We start from the raw sequence: 15,000 nt of genomic DNA on the forward strand, positions 1-15,000 counted from the left end.
AAGTTTATTGGTCGCGTACACAGATTTGCAGATGATATAGCAGGTGCAGCGAAATGCTTGTAAGCAAAATGCTAGCTGGTAACTGTCAATGATGCATTATTGTTGTGTAATATTAGGCCTGTATACTGTATACGGTATACTGTTCTATGTTTTGTTAAATAGTCTCCATCTCACTCCTCTGTATGTAGAAGACCGGTGGACCGTCAGCTCTCAGACCATCGTGAGGAGGATATGACCTGGTTTGTTTGTGATGCAACAAGGGAAAGCAGTCATGTATCATAGGGAAACAACACTATGTCAGGTTGAGATACTGCAGTGAGTGTGACTCATTACAGACATGGGCACTAATAAAGGGACTCCTAGTCTTCACCCAGTAGCTCAGATTGTCATTGGTCATTTCCCCTCCCATGCATGCTATTCATTTACTCCCATTCTTTGTGTATTAGGCTGTAGGTATAGTGTATTAGGCTGTAGGCATAGTGTATTAGGATGTAGGTATAGTGTATTAGGCTATAGGCATAGTGTATTAGGCTATATGTATAGTGTATTAGGATGTAGGCCTTGTGTATTAGGCTATAGGCATAGTGTATTAGGCTGTAGGCATTGTGTATTAGGCTGTAGGTATAGTGTATTAGGCTATAGGCATAGTGTATTAGGCTATAGGTATAGTGTATTAGGATGTAGGCCTTGTGTATTAGGCTATAGGCATAGTGTATTAGGCTGTAGGTATAGTGTATTAGGCTATAGGCATAGTGTATTAGGCTATAGGTATAGTGTATTAGGATGTAGGCCTTGTGTATTAGGCTATAGGCATTGTGTATTAGGCTGTAGGGATAGTGTATTAGGCTATAGGCATAGTGTATTAGGCTATAGGTATAGTGTATTAGGATGTAGGCCTTGTGTATTGGGCTATAGGCATAGTGTATTAGGCTGTAGGCATTGTGTATTAGGCTGTAGGTATAGTGTATTAGGCTATAGGTATAGTGTATTAGGCTATAGGTATAGTGTATTAGGCTATAGGTATAGTGTATTAGGCTATAGGAATAATGTATTAGGATGTAGGCCTTGTGTATTAGGCTGTAGGTATAGAGTATTAGGCTATAGGTATAGTGTATTAGGCTATAGGTATAGTGTATTAGGCTGTAGGCATAGTGTATTAGGATGTAGGCCTTGTGTATTAGGCTGTAGGTATAGTGTATTAGGCTATAGGTATAGTGTATTCGGATGTAGGCCTTGTGTATTAGAATGTAGGCCTTCTGTATTAGGTTGTAGGCATAGTGTATTAGGCTGTAGGCCTTGTGTATTAGGCTGTAGGCCTTGTGTATTAGGCTATAGGTATAGTGTATTAGGCTGTAGGCATAGTGTATTAGGCTGTAGGCCTTGTGTATTAGGCTATAGGTATAGTGTATTAGGCTGTAGGCATAGTGTATTAGGCTGTAGGCATAGTGTATTAGGCTGTAGGCCTTGTGTATTAGGCTACAGGTATAGTGTATTAGGCTGTAGGCCTTGTGTATTAGGATGTAGGCCTTGTCTATTAGGCTGTACGCCTTGTGTATTAGGCTATAGGTATAGTGTATTAGGATGTAGGCCTTGTGTATTAGGCTATAGGCATAGTGTATTAGGCTGTAGGTATAGTGTATTAGGCTATAGGCATAGTGTATTAGGCTATAGGTATAGTGTATTAGGATGTAGGCCTTGTGTATTAGGCTATAGGCATTGTGTATTAGGCTGTAGGTATAGTGTATTAGGCTATAGGCATAGTGTATTAGGCTATAGGTATAGTGTATTAGGATGTAGGCCTTGTGTATTAGGCTATAGGCATAGTGTATTAGGCTGTAGGCATTGTGTATTAGGCTGTAGGTATAGTGTATTAGGCTATAGGCATAGTGTATTAGGCTATAGGTATAGTGTATTAGGATGTAGGCCTTGTGTATTAGGCTATAGGCATAGTGTATTAGGCTGTAGGTATAGTGTATTAGGCTATAGGCATAGTGTATTAGGCTATAGGTATAGTGTATTAGGATGTAGGCCTTGTGTATTAGGCTATAGGCATTGTGTATTAGGCTGTAGGTATAGTGTATTAGGCTATAGGCATAGTGTATTAGGCTATAGGTATAGTGTATTAGGATGTAGGCCTTGTGTATTGGGCTATAGGCATAGTGTATTAGGCTGTAGGCATTGTGTATTAGGCTGTAGGTATAGTGTATTAGGCTATAGGTATAGTGTATTAGGCTATAGGTATAGTGTATTAGGCTATAGGTATAGTGTATTAGGCTATAGGAATAATGTATTAGGATGTAGGCCTTGTGTATTAGGCTGTAGGTATAGAGTATTAGGCTATAGGTATAGTGTATTAGGCTATAGGTATAGTGTATTAGGCTGTAGGCATAGTGTATTAGGATGTAGGCCTTGTGTATTAGGCTGTAGGTATAGTGTATTAGGCTATAGGTATAGTGTATTCGGATGTAGGCCTTGTGTATTAGAATGTAGGCCTTCTGTATTAGGTTGTAGGCATAGTGTATTAGGCTGTAGGCCTTGTGTATTAGGCTGTAGGCCTTGTGTATTAGGCTATAGGTATAGTGTATTAGGCTGTAGGCATAGTGTATTAGGCTGTAGGCCTTGTGTATTAGGCTATAGGTATAGTGTATTAGGCTGTAGGCATAGTGTATTAGGCTGTAGGCATAGTGTATTAGGCTGTAGGCCTTGTGTATTAGGCTACAGGTATAGTGTATTAGGCTGTAGGCCTTGTGTATTAGGATGTAGGCCTTGTCTATTAGGCTGTACGCCTTGTGTATTAGGCTATAGGTATAGTGTATTAGGATGTAGGCCTTGTGTATTAGGCTATAGGCATAGTGTATTAGGCTGTAGGTATAGTGTATTAGGCTATAGGCATAGTGTATTAGGCTATAGGTATAGTGTATTAGGATGTAGGCCTTGTGTATTAGGCTATAGGCATTGTGTATTAGGCTGTAGGTATAGTGTATTAGGCTATAGGCATAGTGTATTAGGCTATAGGTATAGTGTATTAGGATGTAGGCCTTGTGTATTAGGCTATAGGCATAGTGTATTAGGCTGTAGGCATTGTGTATTAGGCTGTAGGTATAGTGTATTAGGCTATAGGTATAGTGTATTAGGCTATAGGTATAGTGTATTAGGCTATAGGTATAGTGTATTAGGCTATAGGAATAATGTATTAGGATGTAGGCCTTGTGTATTAGGCTGTAGGTATAGAGTATTAGGCTATAGGTATAGTGTATTAGGCTATAGGCATAGTGTATTAGGCTATAGGTATAGTGTATTAGGCTATAGGTATAGTGTATTAGGCTGTAGGCATAGTGTATTAGGATGTAGGCCTTGTGTATTAGGCTGTAGGTATAGTGTATTAGGCTGTAGGCATAGTGTATTAGGCTGTAGGCATGGTGTATTAGGCTATAGGCATAGTGTATTAGGCTATAGGCATAGTGTATTAGGCTATAGGCATAGTGTATTAGGCTATAGGCATAGTGTATTAGGCTATAGGCATAGTGTATTAGGCTATAGGCATAGTGTATTAGGCTATAGGTATAGTGTATTAGGCTATAGGCATAGTGTATGTACAGTATGTACAGAATACATTGAAGCTGTAAAAGCCAGTTACTGTCATTATATGCCTTATTCTTTTCATATTCTGTCATTCCAATTTTCAATGTAACTTGCACTCTGTTTTCAAGTTTGAATGAGACAATGTATTCCCTTCAATAAAGTTCTAGACTTAATAATATTATATTACTTGTGTATGCCTTTCCTTATACACATATTCACAGGTGTTTTTTCTTGACTGATTACCATTTGATTGATGTGGTGCTTTTGTAAGTCATATCATTTGAAAGGTCTGTTTCTCAGCTTTCAAAATGTGTATCATGATTTCATATATGGTTTGACATCAGCAAATGTTTCTTCTTGATACATGATGAGTTCATGGTCATTCAGACCGTTTGGGGATTCAGACCGTTTGGGGATTCAGACAGTTTGGGGATTCAGACCGTTTGAGGATTCAGACCGTTTGGGGATTCAGACAGTTTGGGGATTCAGACAGTTTGGGGATTCAGACCGTTTGGGGATTCAGACCGTTTGGGGATTCAGACAGTTTGGGGATTCAGACAGTTTGGGGATTCAGACCGTTTGGGGATTCAGACAGTTTGGGGATTCAGACCGTTTGGGGATTCAGACAGTTTGGGGATTCAGACCGTTTGGGGATTCAGACAGTTTGGGGATTCAGACCGTTTGGGGATTCAGACAGTTTGGGGATTCAGACAGTTTGGGGATTCAGACAGTTTGGGGATTCAGACCGTTTGGGGATTCAGACAGTTTGGGGATTCAGACCGTTTGGGGATTCAGACAGTTTGGGGATTCAGACAGTTTGGGGATTCAGACAGTTTGGGGATTCAGACAGTTTGGGGATTCAGACCGTTTGGGGATTCAGACACTTTGGGGATTCAGACAGTTTGGGGATTCAGACCGTTTGGGGATTCAGACAGTTTGGGGAAATCCTGCCAGTGATGCAACAATGTGGCGATTTACAGTTACAGTTAGATGGTGACCTAAAGTCTACTGTTTCCATTCCCCTTGAAACCTACATTCACAAAACACAGACAGAGGGAAAAAACTAAAGAAAAGGGAGGGAGGCACCTGGTTCTCATCAGACACACACAAACACACACACCAGCACACACACACAGAGGGCTTTGAGGTTTGGGAGGGATTTGCCTGGTGATGTTTGTAACCTGCTATGCACAATTTAACATCCAGTCCTGTGGATGCAACCTCCTCCCCCTCCTCCGCCTTCTCACCACTCAGGGAGAGAAAGCATGTCATGCTGTTTCTCGAGAGGTCGTCTGTCAGGGGCAGAGAGCAGTAGACGGAGACGCCAGAGAACGAGGCTGGGTTGAATCCTGGCTTTGTGAAAGAAGAGGCTGGGTGGAATCCTGGCTTTGTGAAAGAAGAGGCTGGGTGGAATCCTGGCTTTGTGAAAGAAGAGGCTGGGTGGAATCCTGGCTTTGTGAAAGAAGAGGCTGGGTGGAATCCTGGCTTTGTGAAAGAAGAGGCTGGGTGGAATCCTGGCTTTGTGAAAGAAGAGGCTGGGTGGAATCCTGGCTTTGTGAAAGAAGAGGCTGGGTGGAATCCTGGCTTTGTGAAAGAAGAGGATGGGTGGAATCCTGGCTTTGTGAAAGAAGAGGCTGGGATTCTCAGAGGGGTCCACTTTTTTCACTCCTGGTTCCCCCTCTCACACTCACTTTCTTTCTTTTTTTCTTTCTTTCTTTCTTTCTTTCTTTCTTTCTTTCTTTCTTTCTTTCTTTCTTTCTTTCTTTCTTTCTTTCTCTCTCTCTCTCTCTCTCTCTCTCTCTCTCTCTCTCTCTCTCTCTCTCTCTCTCTCTCTCTCTCTCTCTCTCTCTCTCTCTCTCTCTCTCTCTCTCTCTCTCTCTCTCTCTCTCTCTCTCTCTCTCTCTCTCTCTCTTTTCTCTCACTCTGTTCTGTCTTGGTATAGGATACAGTTTGGTTTGCGTCTCCCTCTGGTCTCAGGGTGGGGAAGCAGAACTGGTCTTCCCCCCTCTGCCTCTCTCTCTCTATCTTTTTCTTTCATTCTGTTCTTTCTGGGGAGGCAGACAGGGCACATTCCTCAGGGAGGCCCAGGCGCCCTTTTCTGACACGTCTCAGCAATACACCCCTCCCTCCATCCCCCATCCCCTCTTTCTCTATCCCCCAATCTCCCTCCACCTCTACCCGTCCATCTCTCTCACCTTCTGTTACATCTATCTACCTGTAGGGCCTCTCTCTCCCCCCCCTCTCTTTATCTCACACACACACCCAACACTTTTACACTTCCACTCCTCTCGCTACTCCTCCCTCACTTTACCCTGCAGCTCGGACCAGAGAGAGAGAGAGAGAGAGAAGAGAGAGATAGAAGAGAAAGGAGAGAGAGGCCGGTGGAGTGGTTTGATGGCTGGAGATGGCTGTGATTTCTCCCAGGCTCCCAAGGGGCCCAGGGGAAAACGGCTTTGTGTTCTAACAACACCGCCCTGTGAAGAGGACTGTGTGTCTGAGCGTATGTGTGTATCTCAGTGTGTGTGCGTGTGTGTGTGTCATGTGTGTGTCGGTGTGTGTCTATAGGCACCATGGTTCCTCTTGGGTCCAGTGCGCCTTGGCAGGTTATTTGACCACATACACTGCTATGCACTTCAGGTGGATGAGGAGAATAAAGGAAAGGAGAAAAATAGAAAGTGAGAGAATGTGTGAGAGAGAAAGGGGGGGAGAACAGGTAGGTATTTTACTATAGCCGTGATATCAAAGGACACGGCAATTCTCACTGGCACGGAACTCAGATCTGGACTGGAGGGGGGTGGCGAGGGGGGGATGACAGGTGAACACACATACACAGATCACTATCCTACTCTACACACTGAGAGAAAGAGAGGGAAAGAAAGAAGGAGAGAGATTACTAAGCCATGTTGAGGGAGATACCGTATACAATAGATATTCTGGGACTTGACTAACACCAGGCCAGGAACTAGAGGAGAGGTTGAGCTCCTCTTCCATCAAGCAGAGAGGGCGTGAGAGAGGAAGAGAGAGAAAGATGGAAAGCGAAAGGGTGGTATGTTTGAGGTTGGAAAGGCATTTAAGGAGGAAATGCCACTGTGCACACACACGCGCGCACACAGATGCACGCACACACACAGGTGCAACAACACAGAGAAGAGAGACGAGGGCCACAGAATAAAGAGCTACTTGTGTGAGTTACGGGTCAGGGCGGAGCCTGGGTGAGTGTGTGTGTCCAGGGCTGGAGGTTCCAGAGGAAACAGAGGCAGGATGCAGTAAGAAAAGGAGGGAGGAGTGAAAGGGTAGAAAGGGAAAGGGGAAGAGTGGAGAAGTAGATTTTCTCTTCATTAACATGATCCACCTTCATTATAATCCCAGCTCTAGAGTTTCTGAGCTGCTCTTTTCATATAGGTACCTCAGCTCAAACTTAATGTACAATAATGCTGTCGTACTTTTAGGCCTTCTTATGTGCATGTGTGTGTGTGTGTGTGTGTGTGTGTGTGTGTGTGTGTGTGTGTGTGTGTGTGTGTGTGTGTGTGTGTGTGTGTGTGTGTGTGTGTGTGTGTGTGTGTGTGTGTGTGTGTGTGTGTGTGCGTGCGTGCGTGCGTGCGTGCGCGTGTGTGTGCGTATGCGTGTGTGTGTTTCTGTGCGTGCGTGCGCGCGCGCGCGTGTGTGTGTGTGTGTGTGTGTGTGTGTGTGTGTGTGTGTGTGTGTGTGTGTGTGTGTGTGTGTGTGTGTGTGTGTGTGTGTGTGTGTGTGTGTGTGTGTGTGTGTGTGTGTGTGCGTGCGTGTGTGTGTTATGTCACTAGTCTGGCAGTATAAAGAGTCAGAGAGGAGGAATTTGGGGATCTGGGATAATGGGAAACAAAGTGTGGATTTTCAGCCAAGGAACTCCGGGAAACACAGAAATTCCATCTGATACAGTGGCCAGAGGAGGGGAGACACTGACGCACCGGGGGGAACTAAAACAGCTCAACACTGGCCACATCACGTTGACGTGTCACCAACTGTGAAATAAAACACACACAAGTGTCCATACAAACACACACGTCACAGATGGACTTTTAGATCCATGAGGAGATAAAATAGTGTTTTTTAGTTATAGAAACACACACACACACACACACACACACACACACACACACACACACACACACACACACACACACACACACACACACACACACACACACACACACACACACACACACACACACACACACACACACACACACACACACACACACACACACACACACACACACACACAGGCAGACAAGTCATTTCTCCAGTATGCATGAGTCATGTAAGACTGGGAAAGGAAAGTGAATACATTTCACAGAAGTACAAGGGAAGATGATGCTGTTTCTCATGTAGTTCAGAGTTTACAGGGATCTGAATGTAATTACATGCATGTGCTTTGTCATTGACATCTTAACATGTCAGCACGTCTTCTCAACGCGTTGCGTGTGAGACTGTAAGATAGCACAGTTTGTCTGCATTACATCAAATGAATTAGGCTGTAGACAACATGCAACAATTTCAAAGATTTTGCTGAGTTACAGTTCAAATAAGGAAATCAGTCAATTGAAATAAATGCATTAGGCCCTAATCTATGTATTTAACATGACTGATAATACAGATATGCATCTGTTGGTCACAGATTCCTTTAGAAAAGGTAGGGGTGTGGATCAGAACCAGTCAGTATCTGGTGGTCACAGATCCTTTAGAAAAGGTAGGGGTGTGGATCAGAACCAGTCAGTATCTGGTGGTCACAGATTCCTTTAGAAAAGGTAGGGGTGTGGATCAGAACCAGTCAGTATCTGGTGGTCACAGATTCCTTTAGAAAAGGTAGGGGTGTGGATCAGAACCAGTCAGTATCTGGTGGTCACAGATTCCTTTAGAAAAGGTAGGGGTGTGGATCAGAACCAGTCAGTATCTGTTGGTCACAGATTCCTTTAGAAAAGGTAGGGGTGTGGATCAGAACCAGTCAGTATCTGTTGGTCACAGATTCCTTTAGAAAAGGTAGGGGTGTGGATCAGAACCAGTCAGTATCTGGTGGTCACAGATTCCTTTAGAAAAGGTAGGGGTGTGGATCAGAACCAGTCAGTATCTGTTGGTCACAGATTCCTTTAGAAAAGGTAGGGGTGTGGATCAGAACCAGTCAGTATCTGGTGGTCACAGATACCTTTAGAAAAGGTAGGGGTGTGGATCAGAACCAGTCAGTATCTGTTGGTCACAGATTCCTTTAGAAAAGGTAGGGGTGTGGATCAGAACCAGTCAGTATCTGTTGGTCACAGATTCCTTTAGAAAAGGTAGGGGTGTGGATCAGAACCAGTCAGTATCTGGTGGTCACAGATACCTTTAGAAAAGGTAGGGGTGTGGATCAGAACCAGTCAGTATCTGTTGGTCACAGATTCCTTTAGAAAAGGTAGGGGTGTGGATCAGAACCAGTCAGTATCTGGTGGTCACAGATACCTTTAGAAAAGGTAGGGGTGTGGATCAGAACCAGTCAGTATCTGGTGGTCACAGATTCCTTTAGAAAAGGTAGGGGTGTGGATCAGAACCAGTCAGTATCTGGTGGTCACAGATTCCTTTAGAAAAGGTAGGGGTGTGGATCAGAACCAGTCAGTATCTGGTGGTCACAGATACCTTTAGAAAAGGTAGGGGTGTGGATCAGAACCAGTCAGTATCTGGTGGTCACAGATTCCTTTAGAAAAGGTAGGGGTGTGGATCAGAACCAGTCAGTATCTGGTGTGACCATTTGCCTCATGCAGCGCAACACATCTCCTTCACATAGAGTTCATCAGGCTGGTGATTGTTGCTTGTGGAATGTTGTCCACCTCCTCTTCAATGGCTGTGCGAAGTTGCTGGATATTGGCGGGAACTGGAACATGCTGTGTGTGGTACACGTCTATCCAGGGTATCCCATACATTGGTCAATGGGTGACATGTCTGGTGAGAATGCAGGCCATGCTTGAACTGGAATATTTTCAACTTCCAGGAATGGTGTATAGATCCTTTCAACATGGGGCCTTGCGTTATCATGCTGAAACATGAGGTGATGGCGGCGGATGAATGGCACGGCAATGAGCCTCAGGATCTCGTCACGGTATCTCTGTGCATTCAAATTGCCATCGATAAAATGCAAAATCCGTAATTTATGCCTGCCCATACCATAACTCCACCGCCACCATGGGGCACTCTGTTCACAATGTTGACGTTGGCAAACCACTCGCCATACATGCTGTCTGCCATCTGCCCGGTAACAGTTGAAACCGGCATTCATCCGTGAAGAGCACATTTCTCCAGCGTGCCAGTGCCCATTGAAGGTGGGCATTTGGTTATGACGCCAAACTGTAATCAGGTCAAGACCCTGGTGAGGACGAGGAGCAAGCAGATGAGCTATTCTGAGACAGTTTCTGACAGAAATCCTTCAGTTGTGCAAACCCACAGTTTCATCAACTGTCAAGGTGGCTGGTCTCAGACGATCAGTATGTCAATTGCACGCTCCCTCAAAACTTGAGACATCTGTGACTTTGTGTTGTATGACAAAACCGCACATTTTAGAGCGGCCTTTTATTGTCCCCAGTACAAGGTGCACCTGTGTAAGGATCATGCCGTTTAATCAGCTTCACGATATGCCACACCTGCCAGGTGGATGGATTCTATTGGCTAAAGGACAACTTCTCACTAACAGGGATGTAAACACATTTGTAAGAAATAAGCTTCCTGTGCATTTGAAACATTTCTGGGATTTTTTTTTATTTCAGGTCATGAAACATGGGACGAACACTTTGGTGTTTATATATTTATATATATCATTAAATGGCACAAGTGATGGATGTTGCACAACCACACACAGACACCTGCAAGCCCGTATGCACAAACAAATGATCATGAAGTGCGCACACACATATGCACACACACGCAAGCATGCGCCAACACAAGGATACACACACACACCTGCTGCTGCTGGAGGTGCAGTAGGTCCACTGGGCTGATCTCCCCATTGGTGTCCCCGTTGGACCCGCCTTCTCTCCCTCCCCCGCCGTCCGAATGGCTGCTGAGGCTGCTGACTCCGTTCTGATTGGAGGGCGTAGTTCGAGTGGTCTCAGAGGCCGATTCCACCATCATCACGTGGCACCTGGGAGCGAGGGAGGAGAAGGAGGAGAGGACAGAGAAAGGTAAGCAGAGATTAAGTGATGGTGAATGAGTGCAGCCATGGCAGTTTGCTCTGGAGCTGGAGGAGTCTGGGTCAACAAACAAAAGAGTTGGGAAACTAAAGTACACACACACACACACACACACACACACACACACACACACACACACACACACACACACACACACACACACACACACACACACACACACACACACACACACACACACACACACACACACACACACACACACACACACACACACACACACACACGGTGAGCTTTATGGCCTAGCCCTAGAGAGAAGAGCTCTGCAGAATGCTCGTGTTCTCAGGGTGTGTGTGTGTGTGTGTGTGTGTGTGTGTGTGTGTGTGTGTGTGTGTGTGTGTGTGTGTGTGTGTGTGTGTGTGTGTGTGTGTGTGTGTGTGTGTGTGTGTGTGTGTGTGTGTGTGCTAGCTTATCTGCCAGCCTTGATAACACTAAGTAAACAAGTACAGTATGCACCCACACTGCTATTCTCATGTGGTCATAGCAACACTTGAGCCTTCCTGAGTGTGTGTGTGTGTGGGGGGGGGGGCAGGGCTGAAAGAGTCAGACAACCCTTATAGGCATCAGTAGAAAAGACCAACTTTCTACAATATCCAGAGATGCTGTGTGTGTACAGAGCAGGCTTGTCTTGGAGTGGAGGATGTTTGATGCGTGTTCACAACAAAATGCGTCTCTGTGAGTTTGTTGGAACACAGGCGCGGGATGCATCTTTAGGAGAAAGAATGAGCGTGGGAGAGAGGAAAGGAGAGACAGAGAAAGAGAGAAGGATAAAGAATGAGCGTGGGAGAGAGGAAAGGAGAGACAGAGGAAGAGAGAAGGATAAAGAATGAGCGTGGGAGAGAGGAAAGGAGAGACAGAGGAAGAGAGAAGGAGAAAGAATGAGCGTGGGAGAGAGGAAAGGAGAGACAGAGGAAGAGAGAAGGTGAAGGAGAAAGAATGAGCGTGGGAGAGAGGAAAGGAGAGACAGAGGAAGAGAGAAGGAGAAAGAATGAGCGTGGGAGAGAGGAAAGGAGAGACAGAGGAAGAGAGAAGGATAAAGAATGAGCGTGGGAGAGAGGAAAGGAGAGACAGAGAAGAGAGAAGGTGAAGGATAAAGAATGAGCGTGGGAGAGAGGAAAGGAGAGACAGAGGAAGAGAGAAGGAGAAAGAATGAGCGTGGGAGAGAGGAAAGGAGAGACAGAGGAAGAGAGAAGGATAAAGAATGAGCGTGGGAGAGAGGAAAGGAGAGACAGAGGAAGAGAGAAGGTGAAGGATAAAGAATGAGCGTGGGAGAGAGGAAAGGAGAGACAGAGGAAGAGAGAAGGAGAAAGAATGAGCGTGGGAGAGAGGAAAGGAGAGACAGAGGAAGAGGAAGGAGAAAGAATGAGGTGGGAGAGAGGAAAGGAGAGACAAGGAGAAGGTGAAGGAGAAAGAATGAGCGTGGGAGAGAGGAAAGGAGAGACAGAGAAAGAGAGAAGGATAAAGAATGAGCGTGGGAGAGAGGAAAGGAGAGACAGAGGAAGAGAGAAGGAGAAAGAATGAGCGTGGGAGAGAGGAAAGGAGAGACAGAGGAAGAGAGAAGGATAAAGAATGAGCGTGGGAGAGAGGAAAGGAGAGACAGAGGAAGAGAGAAGGAGAAAGAATGAGCATGGGAGAGAGACAGAGAAAGAAGAAGGAGAAAGAATGACAGAGGAAAGGAGAGACAGAGGAAGAGAGAAGGATAAAGAATGAGCATGGGAGAGAGGAAAGGAGAGACAGAGAAAGAGAGAAGAGAAAGAATGAGCGTGGGAGAGAGGAAAGGAGAGACAGAGAAAGAGAGAAGGTGAAGGAGAAAGAATGAGCGTGGGAGAGAGGAAAGGGAGACAGAGGAAGAGAGAAGGAGAAAGAATGACGTGGGAGAGAGGAAAGGAGAGACAGAGGAAGAGAGAAGGAGAAAGAATGAGCGTGGGAGAGAGGAAAGGAGAGACAGAGGAAGAGAGAAGGTGAAGGAGAAAGAATGAGCGTGGGAGAGAGGAAAGGAGAGACAGAGAAAGAGAGAAGGTGAAGGAGAAAGGAGCGTGGGAGAGAGGAAAGGAGAGACAGAGAAAGAGAGAGGTGAAGGAGAAAGAATGAGCGTGGGAGAGAGGAAAGGAGAGACAGAGAAAGAGAGAAGGAGAAAAAATGAGCGTGGGAGAGAGGAAAGGAGAGACAGAGGAAGAGAGAAGGATAAAGAATGAGCGTGGGAGAGAGGAAAGGAGAGACAGAGAAAGAGAGAAGGAGAAAGAATGAGGGTGGGAGAGAGGAAAGGAGAGACAGAGAAAGAGAGAAGGTGAAGGAGAAAGAATGAGCGTGGGAGAGAGGAAAGGAGAGACAGAGAAAGAGAGAAGGATAAAGAATGAGCGTGGGAGAGAGGAAAGGAGAGACAGAGGAAGAGAGAAGGATAAAGAATGAGCGTGGGAGAGAGGAAAGGAGAGACAGAGAAAGAGAGAAGGTGAAGGAGAAAGAATGAGCGTGGGAGAGAGGAAAGGAGAGACAGAGAAAGAGAGAAGGTGAAGGAGAAAGAATGAGCGTGGGAGAGAGGAAAGGAGAGACAGAGGAAGAGAGAAGGATAAAGAATGAGCGTGGGAGAGAGGAAAGGAGAGACAGAGGAAGAGAGAAGGAGAAAGAATGAGCGTGGGAGAGAGGAAAGGAGAGACAGAGAAAGAGAGAAGGTGAAGGAGAAAGAATGAGCGTGGGAGAGAGGAAAGGAGAGACAGAGGAAGAGAGAAGGAGAAAGAATGAGCGTGGGAGAAGAAATGAGCAGAGAAAGGGAGAAGGTGAAGGAGAAAGAATGAGCAGAGGAAAGGAGAGACAGAGAAAAGAGAAGGATAAAGAATGAGCGTGGGAGAGAGGAAAGGAGAGACAGAGAAAGAGAGAAGGTGAAGGAGAAAGAATGAGCGTGGGAGAGAGGAAAGGAGAGACAGAGAAAGAGAGAAGGATAAAGAATGAGCGTGGGAGAGAGGAAAGGAGAGACAGAGGAAGAGAGAAGGATAAAGAATGAGCGTGGGAGAGAGGAAAGGAGAGACAGAGAAAGAGAGAAGGTGAAGGAGAAAGAATGAGCGTGGGAGAGAGGAAAGGAGAGACAGAGGAAGAGAGAAGGATAAAGAATGAGCGTGGGAGAGAGGAAAGGAGAGACAGAGGAAGAGAGAAGGTGAAGGAGAAAGAATGAGCGTGGGAGAGAGGAAAGGAGAGACAGAGAAAGAGAGAAGGTGAAGGAGAAAGAATGAGCGTGGGAGAGAGGAAAGGAGAGACAGAGGAAGAGAGAAGGATAAAGAATGAGCGTGGGAGAGAGGAAAGGAGAGACAGAGGAAGAGAGAAGGAGAAAGAATGAGCGTGGGAGAGAGGAAAGGAGAGACAGAGAAAGAGAAGGTGAAGGAGAAAGAATGAGCGTGGGAGAGAGGAAAGGAGAGACAGAGGAAGAGAGAAGGATAAAGAATGAGCGTGGGAGAGAGGAAAGGAGAGACAGAGGAAAGAGAAGGTGAAGGAGAAAGAATGAGCGTGGGAGAGAGGAAAGGAGAGACAGAGAAAGAGAGAAGGTGAAGGAGAAAGAATGAGCGTGGGAGAGAGGAAAGGAGAGACAGAGGAAGAGAGAAGGATAAAGAATGACGTGGGAGAGAGGAAAGGAGAGACAGAGGAAGAGAGAAGGAGAAAGAATGAGCGTGGGAGAGAGGAAAGGAGAGACAGAGAAAGAGAGAAGGTGAAGGAGAAAGAATGAGCGTGGGAGAGAGGAAAGGAGAGACAGAGGAAGAGAGAAGGAGAAAGAATGAGCGTGGGAGAGAGGAAAGGAGAGACAGAGAAAGAGAGAAGGTGAAGGAGAAAGAATGAGCGTGGGAGAGAGGAAAGGAGAGACAGAGGAAGAGAGAAGGTGAAGGAGAAAGAATGAGCGTGGGAGAGAGGAAAGGAGAGATAGAGGAAGAGAGAAGGCGAAGGAGAAAGGATAACAAGCTCCAACTGATCTGGGCCTGTGAACTGTTAATGATGAACCCAATCTATGCTTTCTGCTCCCAGTTTTAGAAATACACTTTCTCTGTGTTTGTTTCTGCAAGGGCGAACAAAATGCCATCGAGTTATTCCACCCATTATGTGACAAATGTGTGTGTGTCTGTATTCCACCCGCCTTGCCTTTGGGTGGAGCAAGGAGAGGTATTTCGTGAGATAATAAATAAATATTTTTTTTGTTTTGCTCCGAAGCAAGAGCAGGTACAAATGTTGTGTA

At 45.5% G+C, this 15,000-nt stretch overlaps 1 protein-coding gene across 9 annotated transcripts in view; it reads right to left on the reverse strand.

The window, feature by feature from the left end:
* Positions 1-15,000, reverse strand: part of LOC124003281 (forkhead box protein P4-like) — a 209,679-nt gene that overhangs the window by 131,253 nt on the left and 63,426 nt on the right. For all 9 annotated transcript variants that reach the window (XM_046311401.1, XM_046311394.1, XM_046311400.1 and 6 more), the window contains exon 2: positions 10,540-10,720. In XM_046311401.1, coding sequence (XP_046167357.1) covers positions 10,540-10,710 — 171 coding nt within the window. In that variant the 5' untranslated portion in view covers positions 10,711-10,720. The remainder of the gene's footprint in view (positions 1-10,539; positions 10,721-15,000) is intronic.

This window comes from Oncorhynchus gorbuscha, linkage group LG18, assembly GCF_021184085.1.
Source record: "Oncorhynchus gorbuscha isolate QuinsamMale2020 ecotype Even-year linkage group LG18, OgorEven_v1.0, whole genome shotgun sequence".
In the NCBI taxonomy this organism is placed as follows: Eukaryota; Metazoa; Chordata; class Actinopteri; order Salmoniformes; family Salmonidae; genus Oncorhynchus; species Oncorhynchus gorbuscha.